Here is an 11569-nt window from a genome sequence, read left to right as displayed (position 1 = left end):
AGCCATCTAGGTGTGCCACAAGTTAGGTTTTTATGGTAAAACTCTTCCATGTGTTACCCCAGGCTTAATGATAATGAAAACAAATCCTCAAACTCCATCCAAGAGAAGATAAGGTGGTGTGAACCATAAAACCTACCATTCTAAGTTAAAATTTTTAACAAAAAATTGGTATGTCCATTTCAAGTTCTACAGTAAGATTCAGAATAAAAAGTCTTCCTCCTCCCTCCTACAACCCCCTTTCCCTAGAGCCAATATTATCAAATTTGTTACAAACTACCAGAAAAAAATTATCCAAGTAATCATATACACATACATTTGGAAATGTTTCTACAAACAATATTGCACACTCTGCTCTATTCTGTATCTTCCCTTCTGACTTAACCGGTTCCCTGCTGGCAGGCATCTACACTGCTTCTCCAGATTTTACTATTATACTATACTGATAAAACTAAGGGAATCTCTCAAAAAGTGAAATGTAGAGACAAAAGATTAGAGAACTGGTCCAAGAAGGTCTAGCTTCTAAAAGTAGGAGTTCCAGATGTAGAATTGCAGGGGGTGGATATCAAAGAAATAATTCAAGAAGAGACTGTCCTTCAGCATTAGTTACAATAGCCATGACATGGAAGCAACCCAAGGTAAATGAGTGTACAAAGATGTGGTGCATATATACAGGGGACTATTACTCAGCCATAAAAAAAGGAATTCAATCTTACAATTTTCAAAAGCATGGATGAACCTAGAAGGCATTATGCTAAATGGAGTTAAGTCACAGAAAGACAAATGCCATATCACTGCACTTACATGTGGGAGCAAAAACAGAAACGTACCCATCTATAGAGAGAACTAACTAGTGGTGGCCTGAAGGGAAGGGGTGGAAGGATGAAAGTAGTGAAAGAGTGGGAGGTACAGGCTTCCAGTTGTGGAGTAAGTCATGAGAAAGGTACAACATAGGGAGTATGGTCAATGCTATTTTGACAGCACTATATGGTGACAGATGGCAGCTATACCTGTGGTGAGCACAGCAAAATGGAAAAGTGATTTGCTCTCAACAAATGAAATGGATGAAATGGACATACCTGATGTGCCTGAACATCTGAACGTCATGTTATCTTTGCAGCCCCAGAGCCAGGTACAAACTAGATAAGCCACATATTTAAGAATAAATTAATCATTTATTTGAAGGAATGAAGCCCTTGAAATTAAATGAATAGAGAAAAATAATCCTTGCAAAATCTTAGAATTAGAGCGCCTCAGGCGTCCTGGTATTGATAATGGGTATAACAGTATTTTATACTCTGGCATTCACCATCTTGCACCAATAACAATTGTGCTGTGTTTATCAGTTGTCAACAGTTGCCAAAAAGCTAAAGTCATTAAAGGGGTGATTAAGAATACCCCTGAAGTAAATTAGCAAGTCGAGTACCAAGTGTAACAAATCTAAATTTTTCATCAAAACAAAGTATGTGGCAGGCAAGCAGAGTGGAATTTATAAGGAGAAACTTTAATGTCTCTATGTCAACAATTACTCCACCTTATACAATACATAAACTATCATCCTAGTTATCACGAGAATCACAAGAGAATATCAGCCATTAAAGCTAAAGAATTAAAATTTGCAAACAGGAAAGATCATAGTGTAAAAACAGTGATGTGAAAGCAGTGTGAAAATATAGCTCTTATGGAGTTGAGAAAGTTAAAACCATGAGGTGGTTGACAAATCATTGCTACAGGAGTGAACAAATCTCTCAAAAACATGTCCTGCTTTAAGTATCTGCATTTATGCACTAAATCATTATACAGGCAAAAACTGAAGCTCACAATTGTTGGGGGAGAGACTAAAAAATTTAAAGTGAAAGAAGAAAACTTCAGGGGGAATTTGGTATATAAAGCATTTTATAAATTAGTTTTTTAAAGTAAGTATTTTGATTGCAGTATTCTGAATATAGGGAAGGGTTGGAGAAGGGCTGTTTACTGCAACCAACTTGCTAAGGCAGAAAGTTGTTTTGATCTTGTTTTTAAAGTTATTAACACCTCTTACCCTGTGGTTTTAAACACTCTCAAGGAGTCAGCGTTAAATTATTACAGTTAATATTTCTTGAGCTGGGCATGGGCTCATCAGTTAAACTCTTAAGCCACATTTAACTCTCATGGTGTTAAATGTTAGTATAATTTTTTCCAGTTTAGTAAGTTATGTAAGCTCTTATTCATGAGATACATAAGCAAACTGTGAAGTGTGACAATGTGTGTCTAGAATGAATACTAAACTCAGGCAGTGCCTGCTACACTAATACTACGTAAGACAATATAAACATGCACAGAATTCTGGAAATTTTTGGAATAAAAAAAAATTATACCACCTAACACTTATTAAATGCTTATGTGCCAGACATACGTGTTAAGTTTTTTAGGTATATTCTTAGTTGAACTTCACGTTTGCCCTATGACGTTGTGGAAATGGTCTATTACCAAAAACAAAAAAAAAAGAGAGAGAGAGAGAAGAGAAAGAAAAAAATAGAGACCTTAAAGGTAAAATAACTTGCCCAAGATCAATAACCAAGTGGCAAAATCAGGACTCAAACACCACATTACCTGACCAGAGATTTACGCTTTCTGACAACTGAACATTCTGCCTCCTCAAATTGAGACTCCACAGAAAGTGAAAGTCTTACTGATGGCAGACCAGTAGTATTACCTGTGTATCTCCTATTGTATCTTGTACATTTAGTAGGTACTAGCAAACAAGTAACATGTCCAGCTTCAAGGAGAAATATGTTACATAATAGCCAATGGGAGACAGGAAATCTTTTGATGAATGACATGTATAATATCAAAGTAAAAAGAACTGTTATAGTTTTATTTTAAAATAGAATGAACCCATGAATAAATACCCATTCAAAAGTTATCAGTGATGAATAGTAAAAATGAAGTATTTTACCTCTCAGCTAAATGTTTAATCAAATAAGAACACTGAAGGTGCATGTAACTTTTTTATTGAGGCACAACAAGGCATTATAACTTGCCTGAACTTGAGGCAGTCAGTTTAGTAAGCTGAACGTTAATACAGTTAAGGATTAAGTGCAAACAATATACATTCACAGCTTGACTAGCGAGGCTACATCACAATTTATAAAGTGCCAGATTAGTGCTAATTGTCATTCAGCTTGAAATTTTTCACCTTGGGGAGGAAAACAAAAAAAGTAGGACCTCCTCCTTCCTCTAGAAATGAAACCATCTTCCTAAATCTATCAGTCACAAGGGCAAAGACTACTTCTCCTTTAACCCCACTAATTAGAACACCAGCCTTTTACTGTCAATTCTGCACTGACTTTCAATCTTGATAAAGAAGGTAGCCTGAAAATGTAGAGTATTTCCAACTACTTCCATAAATTGCTCCCCTGTGCAAACGTAACCATATCTGGTCTCCCTGGAAGAGCTGCAGAATTGCATGATTGCTAGCAGTTTCATGGTCTGGAGCACCATCATTGGCATAGGCAGATACCAAGACCTCTTCATTCTTCATGAGGTTGACATACAGTGGCACATTCACTGCCAGCTTTAGCATGTGAAAAATGAAAACATAAGTGCCATTCACCGGGCAATTAAATCTACCAAGCTGAAGATCAAAAGTTTCTCCCAAGTTGTTCAGAAGAAGATCAAACACAATAGGTTGGTCTAGAGTTCCAGGGGCGAGATTAGAGGTTCTGGCTGCTGAGAAGGCAACTCGCATCTGCTGAGGCAGGGGATAGACGTGTACTGGCAGTATGGTGGCTGCTGGATTTGTCACGGGCACATCCACAGGGGTCATGCTACGGGAGTCTCCTTGTCCAGAGTCACCACTGTTAAAGGTTTCGTTGTCTCTTTCTGGGCTGCTCACCTGAGAAGAATCACTCCACCCTGCTGTTTTATTAGCAACAGTGAGTTTCTCATAATGAAGCAGTTAGCTTTGAACACAATATTTAACATTAGTCGGCTACTGAAACACAGATAAAGATACATTTTATATAGTAAATTCTAAAACAAAAGCAACAAAGTATAGCTACAGTATAATTTCTAGATTTTTCTAGCAATACACTTGTATACTATTCTAAAGCCAAAAAGGACATAAGATGATCTTATCTAGTAGCCTCATTTTTTAAGTCTTTTTTTTTTTTTAAGAAAATGAGCCTCCTGAAAACGTTAGCTACCTTACTAGTTAAGATTAGCAAAGTCTAAAACCCAAGTTTGAGCATTCTTTTTACTTTTCTATGAAATTATCACTCCATTCTTCTTTCCTCAAACCCACTCCCAAATATCTAATGTATGAGGACTCAAGAAAACTGAGATTACATAAAAGAACCAACTTTTAGAGCTGTTAGCCAGTCAAAGATATTTTGTTATGGTACTAAGACCCACAATGAATGTTCGTTCTACATTTCCAAGTTAATGTGGTATCATGAAATTTTAATGCTTTAAGTGCCATACAAAAACACAGCTCAGATATAAGGCCAAGGCAGTGTGAGTATCGACTACTTTCTTAAAAGGGTAAGATTCTGTTTTCTTGTGATAGTTAATCTTCAGTAGTTCTTAATTTTCTCAGTTATACTGAATCTTTTAATAGTACCGTTACATTTTAAGAAATATTATAATATCCTGCCGTTGAAATTTCAAGTCATGGTATCTTTTTTTTTTTCCTTAAGATTTTATTTATTTATTTGACAGAGAGCACACGCACACAAGCTGGGGGGAATGGCAGGCAGAGGGAGAAGCAGACTCCTCATGAGCCCGGAGCCTGATGCAGGACTCAATCCCAGGACCCCAGAATTTGACCTGAGCTGAAGGCAGATGCTTAACTGAGCCATTCACGTGCCCAAGTCATGATGTCTTAATTTTGTTTATTCCTATCCTTCAATGTAGTGACATTAGAGTATCTAGAAGTTCCCATTATTACAAGAACCATTATCCTGAATCATCCCATGAAACTATCTGAAGTATGCATAGTGAATATGTACCAAAAGCTGAAATATGCTATGGTGTCAGGCAAACTGAAAGGAGCACACACACAGACTTTTAATTAAATGGACAACTGATTGCCACAGCCATTCCAGTAGTCTAGAATCTCCCAAAGGTCTTTAGTACTGCACTTACACAAAATGAAAACTTTAAAAGATAAATGGTGAAACAATGCACTTTCGGGAGAAATTCACAGAAGATAAAGATCTAGAGGTATGTTTCGGGTAACCCAGTTAATTATCCTTACCTCTTGAATTTGTCCGAGGACCGCCAGATGTCCCTCCTCGCTTGTAACACTGCTGGAAATTATCCTGAAATGAACACGTAATATTTAACCTTGGCACCAAAAATGCAAGACGATAATTAGTTATTTCCCAGTGTTACTGGCTGGTAAAACTATAAGATCAAAAGTCCCCTTAGCCTTTTATCTGGCCTTCCCCAGCAACCACAGTGGCTCAGATGTTTTCAAACACCAAGAAAAACAAACAAAAGCAAGGGCCACAATGGCAATACTTGCTTCATCTATTAATTCACCTGACCAACCAGGTATGCTAATATTTGCAAAAATGGTAAGGCATCTGGGAAACACTATGTAAAAGATACAGTGCTAAATAATGAGGGAAATTCCGAAATATGGCATGGTCTTCTATCCCTTATCTCAAGATAAAAAGAAATAATAAGGCAAGAACAGACTATTTCAATCTTGCCCTATTTATAAATCAAACTGTGAAGACAATTATGAACTACGTTTGGGTTTTGTTCAGTTTCAATACAGGAGTCAATAAGAATTATATTGTCTGAATGTATTATTGCCTGAAAAATAATTTAATATCCTCACCAAAAAAAAAAAAAAAAAATGTTCAGGAGGCAACATTTCAAACAGCCTCCCAAATACGGTGAAAGTCAGCCTCCATACAATTCATGAAAAGAATATTTAATGGTATGATTAGATTAATACACGCAATAAAAAAATCAAACAAGAAGGTACACAATAAATAGTTAAGTCTCCTACTCCAAACTCCTCATCTTCCCTATAGCAACCACTACTACTGTCTTATGTTTCCTCAGGAAGAAATTTATGTATAGATTTATTTATTTTTAATGTAAAGCTCTACACCTAACATGGGGCTTGAACTCACGATTCTGAGACAAAAAGTCATGCACACTCTACTGAGCCAGCCAGGTGCTCCAGGAAAGAATTCTACAATATTGATGTTAAGAACAGCTCCAATGGGATTCCTGGGTGGCTCAGTCAGTTAAGCGTCTGCCTTCAGCTCAGGTCATGGTCCCAGAGTTCTAGGCTTGAGTCCCACACCAGGCTCCTTGCTCAGCAGGGAGACTGCTGCTCCCTCTGTCTGTCGCTCCCCTATTTGTGTGCGCATGTGCTCTCTGACAAATAAATAAAATCTTAAAAAAACAAAACGAAACAATCCTTCAGTCTCATTTGAAATTAAAAAAAGAAAAGCTCCATTACTGAAGTCTGTATTAATCAACACGTTCCCTTCACATACATGTTATTAGCACTAATATTTGCATGCCTGATATACATCTGGCATTGTGGTGCTAAGCATTTATATGTATTAATTCACTTAATCCTCACAACAGCTTAGAGTAAGATGAGTAACTCGCAGAGGAGTCTTCATCTAACGGGTGAAGAAAACTAGAGAGCTCAGAAAGTTTAAGCACCATACCCAAGGTCACACAACGAAGGAAGTAATGAAATCAGGGATCATACCCAAGTCATTTAGGTGATTTTTTGTGTTCTTTGAAGTGTGTTCTTAACCCCCTTTCAATACTGCCTCCGTATAAACATCTACTTACCTATAACTGTAAGCTCTTCAAATACTTTATATATTACAACAGAACTCAGTTTGGTACCAAATACTTAAAGGTTTGTAAAACTTCAAAACTGAAAATCCTGATGCATACAGTCATATCAATATATGACCAATAACAGGGAGAGCCCAAGATCTTCCTTTATTATCAGTCTTTTATTTTAGTTGTAAAGAAGATCTGCTGAGTTATTCCAATAAAAATAAACCAAAAAAGGGGCACCTGGGTGGCTCAGTGGGTTAAAGCCTCTGCCTTCGGCTCAGGTCGTGATCCCAGGGTCCTGGATCACGCCCCGCATCGGGAATCTCTGCTCAGCAGGGAGCCTACTTCCCTTCCTCTCTCTCTGCCTGCCTCTCTGCCTACCTGTGATTTCTGTCTGTCAAATAAATAAATAAAATCTTAAAAAAAAAAAAAAGTAAACATATCAAAAAGGACTTTCCTACACCTGGTACCTAGAAAAGTTAAATTGAAAGCAATACAATGAAGTAAAGCTCACAGGATCTAGAGTTAGGAAACTTGGATTCTCATCTCCTTTCTACCACCAGCTTGTTGAGTGACCTTAGACAAGTTACTTGTTTCTGAACCCCAGTCTCTCTTGAAAGGTGGAGGAGTAAATGAGTTAATACAAACAACGTGATAAAGTCCTTAAGATCTTCCAAGTTCTGTGTAACAGGCAATTATCATTCATCCTCTATGGGTTACTGGAAAAGCTTCCAACTCAACTACTCTCCACAGTCCTGACAAGTAGTTCTAAAACAAAGAGCACCTTATACAAAATAAACTGTGACTCTGCTCTAGTTTAATCACCCACTAAACATCAACAGCTGTACAACTATTCAACTACAACAACTATTCTTACCCTTTGGGAATAAGGTGTTCCAGGATATTCTCTAGCTTGGAACTGTAGCTGGCTATAATTTCCATTGGTAATTGAAGGTGGTCCTCTATAAGTATCAAAACCTAATAAATAAACAACTTAAATAAAATTATGGGCAAAATTATAATGAAGTTTCAAATAGTCTAATTCTATACCGCTTTAGAAGTTAAACTGATCCTATAATACCATAGATTTACTCCTTAAGCAAACTCTGACATTGCTTCCACAATAAAACACATATTTATAAAATAATCGATGACTTCAAATAAGCCAACTGTAGAAATTTACTACTGTTTGAATACACGTGGGGTTCAGAAAGTGGGGTAGCTAAGGCCTGTCTAGAGCACTTCTGCTAATACCAAGCAGTGACAGAACACATGGAACCACCTCAAAGACTTAGGAGAATATCACTATTATAGTCTCAAAGTTTATGTTTTTATCTACAGTACCCTCTGTTAGACAAACAACTAGAAAGTGGGCATTGCCTAGTTATGACATATTTTGAACACTCAAGTTAATTAACAAAGGAAAGTACTTAAATATGAAAACCAAAATTCATCACTGGAAAAACAAGATGCTCCACTTTTCACTTCAGTAAGTCACAAGATCAAACTGCTTTTCATACAAAAAGTTCCTCTGTTGTACAGACAACAGGTATATTAGAAATACTGCATTTTGCAGGAATAGGGAATTCTCTACCACAGTATGGAGGGCAACTAAAAAAGGAATAAGATAAAGTAAAACTAGTTAAATACATAAACAAAATAATTCAGTATAATGAAATTTTGTTCAGAGCATACCTTTATAACCACCAGGGGACCGATACGAATTGGTTAGTAATCTCCCACCACGAGTACATCCTCTAACAGATCCCCGGCTATTGACAAATGGTTGAGAGGGTCTGGGAAATACATTCGTCTGTGCTGGGTAAAAGGCAAGGCTACCATTGCTTACTTGAATAGTTCCATCAGGATAACTTGCTGCTTAAAGAAACAGTTTTAGAGTCCAAGAGTTAAATGGTAACAAAGATTTAATATTCTTTATATGTATTCTTTATAGGTAAGTCATTGTATATCAAAACCTTCAATACAATTTTCTCCTTTAAAAAACTACAGTTACTATATGTATGTATGTTTATAGAGATCCTGGAAGCTATACATATATATACTTAGGTAACAGAGTATTATTCAGCTTTACAAGGCAAGGAAATTCTGACACGTTCTACAACATGGATGAACTTGAAGACATTATGCTGAGTCAAACAGGCCAGTCACAAAAGGACTAATACTGTATAACTGCACTTACTCTAGGTTAAGCACCTAGACCAATTCATAGAGTAGAATGGAGGTTTCCAGGGGGCTACAGGGAGAGGAGATGGAGAGTTGGTGTTAAATGGGTAGAGTTTCAGTTGGGGAAGATGACAAAGCCTAGAGAAATGTTGGTGTACAACACCAGCTGTAAAACAATCTGGCTGTCACAGCGCTATACACTTAAAGGGTTAAAACAGTAAATTTTGTTATGTATATTCTATCACAATTCAAGAGAAAAAAGGCTAAATATTCCAGACCAAGAAGTAAAAGACAATGAATTTTAATTAATACTGTGACTGAGAAAGCACGTGACAAGTATACCTTATGTAAATCATCTGCCCTATGTTTTCACTGAAGTACAGATGAGAAGAAAACAAGGTCATGGGTGTCTAGGTCCAAGGATTTACATTTAGTACCTCTTGTTAGATTAACCAAGTACCCAGAATGCCCAATTCATTTGCTCAGGCTTAAGTTTTAGAAAACTCAAAAGGGGTCTGAAATACCAACACTAAAAATCTACAGGTGCTTATTAAATTAGGAAATAACTACAAAGTTGCCTATCCTTTCATGTATTAGACTAGCATGAAAGAGCAAAACAGTTTTTCATCTCCAAGCAAACAGTGGAATAAGTACACTAAATTGTATCTTCACCTTGATCAATGCTTTATTTAAGAGGGGCAAAGGGAGGAAAGACCAAACAGCTGTCTGCACTAAAAGATTTAACAGGATGGTTTCAAAACCTTCCTAAGAGCAGCTATACAGTGCCCTACGTACCTATCACTGTCCACGACAATCAAAGCAATCAGATTTAAAAATGCGAGCATACTTCAAGGTTAAATCAACCAACTAGGTGCTACCTCCACAACAGTAAAAATTAAGAGGTGAACTTAACTAAATAGAAGAAAAAGCATTTAAGTGTTTCTCAACACTTGAACATGTGAAGAAATAATGCTTAACTAGTCAAGAAAGAACCCCTCAACCATCACTACTGTCCCGCCTTCCATTCAATTAGCTGTCATCTACGTCTTCAAAATATCCTATGCAAAGATCTTACCAGTCTCTTGAGAAAGGACAGTTTGTTCTACATGTATAGCTGGCAGTTGGCACTGGGGTGGTGTTTGTGTACTTGCTGTAGTAAAACTTTGATTGTAGCCAGATGAATAAGGGGATTCTTTTATTTCTTGTTCCTTCCGTGGAGGCAGAGGTGCATTAACATTAAATACCTTAAAAGACAAGGGTATGCCGAGTCATTTGCAAAGTTTCATAGAAAATTATTAAGGTTGACAGCTAACAAAACTGCAACTTTCAAAAACTTCTATTTGATGGGCAAAGGACTTGAACTGACATTTCTCCAAAGAGAAATGGTCCATAAGTACATGAAAAGATGCTTAACATTAGTCATTAGGGAAATACAAATCAAAACCACATAGAGATACCATGTCATACCCATTAAAATGGGTATTACCAAAAACAAAACAAACAGAAAACCTAAGCTTTGGCCAAGATGTGGTGTAAATAGAACTTCTTGCGTTACTGGTGGAAATGTAAAATGATGAAACCAACTGAGAAAAGAGTATCATGATTCCTCAATAAGTTAAGCATAGCAATACTGTATGATCCAGAGATCACACTTCTGACATACACGCAAAAGAATTAAAAGCAGAGACTCAGGTTTTGTATGCTAAGATTAAAACATCTATAGTTTGGTTCTAATCTATATAGTTTAGATATTTATTACACATAAGCACAAAATATTATTCATGACAGGCAAAAGGTGGAAACAATCCAAGTGTCCATCAATGGCTAAATGGATAATCAAAATGCAGTACAGGGGTGCTTGGGTAGCTCAGTCGGTTAAGCATCCAACTCTTTATCTCAGCTCAGGTCTTGATCTCAGGGTTGTAAGTTCAAGCCTCATACTGGGCTCTAGTGTGAGGAGCCTACTTTAAAAAAAAAAAAAAAAGGGCAGTATAACCATGAAAAAAGAATGAAATTCTGATCCATGATACAACACGGAAAACCCTGAGAACATTATGTTAAGTGAAACAAGTTAGACACAAAAAGGACAAATACTGTGATCCCATTCATATGAGTACTTAGAATAGGTGAAAGTCATAGAGGCAAAAAGTAGAAGAAGCTACCAGAGCTGGAGAGAGGGGGGAATGAAGAGTGACAGCTTAATGAGTACAGTTTCTGTTTTGGATGATGGAAACATTTTGGAAATAGTGGAAGTGGCTATATAACCCTGTGGCTGTACTGAATGCCACTGTATTATACACTTAAAAATGGTAAAACACTGAATTTTATGTCATGCATATTTTACTATGGCAAAGAAAACACTTCTATTTGGTTTCTAACAGATATAAACTCAAGTACAAAAATTAATCTTCCTTGGGGCACCTGGGTGGCTCAGTGGGTTAAAGCCTCTGCCCTGAGCTCAGGTCATGATCCCAGGGTCCTGGAATCTAGCCCTGCATACCGCACTCTGCTCAGCAGGGAGCCTGCTTCCCTTCCTCTCCCTCTCTCTCTGTCTGCCTCTCTGCCTACTTGTGATCTTTGT

The 11569-nt window shown here is 37.1% G+C and overlaps 1 protein-coding gene across 9 annotated transcripts in view; it reads right to left on the bottom strand.

Annotated features, from left to right (window-relative positions):
• Positions 1–1481: 1481 nt before the first annotated feature.
• Positions 1482–11569, bottom strand: part of CAPRIN2 (caprin family member 2) — a 49499-nt gene continuing 39411 nt past the window's right edge. For 4 of the 9 annotated variants that reach the window (XM_080809938.1, XM_080809940.1, XM_080809942.1 and 1 more), the window contains 5 exons: positions 10064–10232; positions 8500–8679; positions 7682–7782; positions 5237–5300; positions 1488–3897 (listed from right to left, as the gene is read on the bottom strand). In XM_080809938.1, the coding sequence (XP_080666064.1) occupies positions 3329–3897; positions 5237–5300; positions 7682–7782; positions 8500–8679; positions 10064–10232 (1083 nt within the window). In that variant the 3' untranslated portion in view covers positions 1488–3328. Of the gene's footprint in view, positions 3942–5236; positions 5301–7681; positions 7783–8499; positions 8680–10063; positions 10233–11569 lie in introns of all 9 variants that reach the window. The other 5 variants (XM_080809945.1, XM_080809946.1, XM_080809939.1 and 2 more) reach the window with 3 other exon arrangements.

Source organism: Martes martes, assembly GCF_963455335.1.
Source record: "Martes martes genome assembly, chromosome: 8".
Lineage (NCBI taxonomy): Eukaryota > Metazoa > Chordata > Mammalia > Carnivora > Mustelidae > Martes > Martes martes.
The sequence above is the reverse complement of the archived record's forward strand: the minus strand, read 5'-3'. Positions and strand labels throughout refer to the sequence as shown.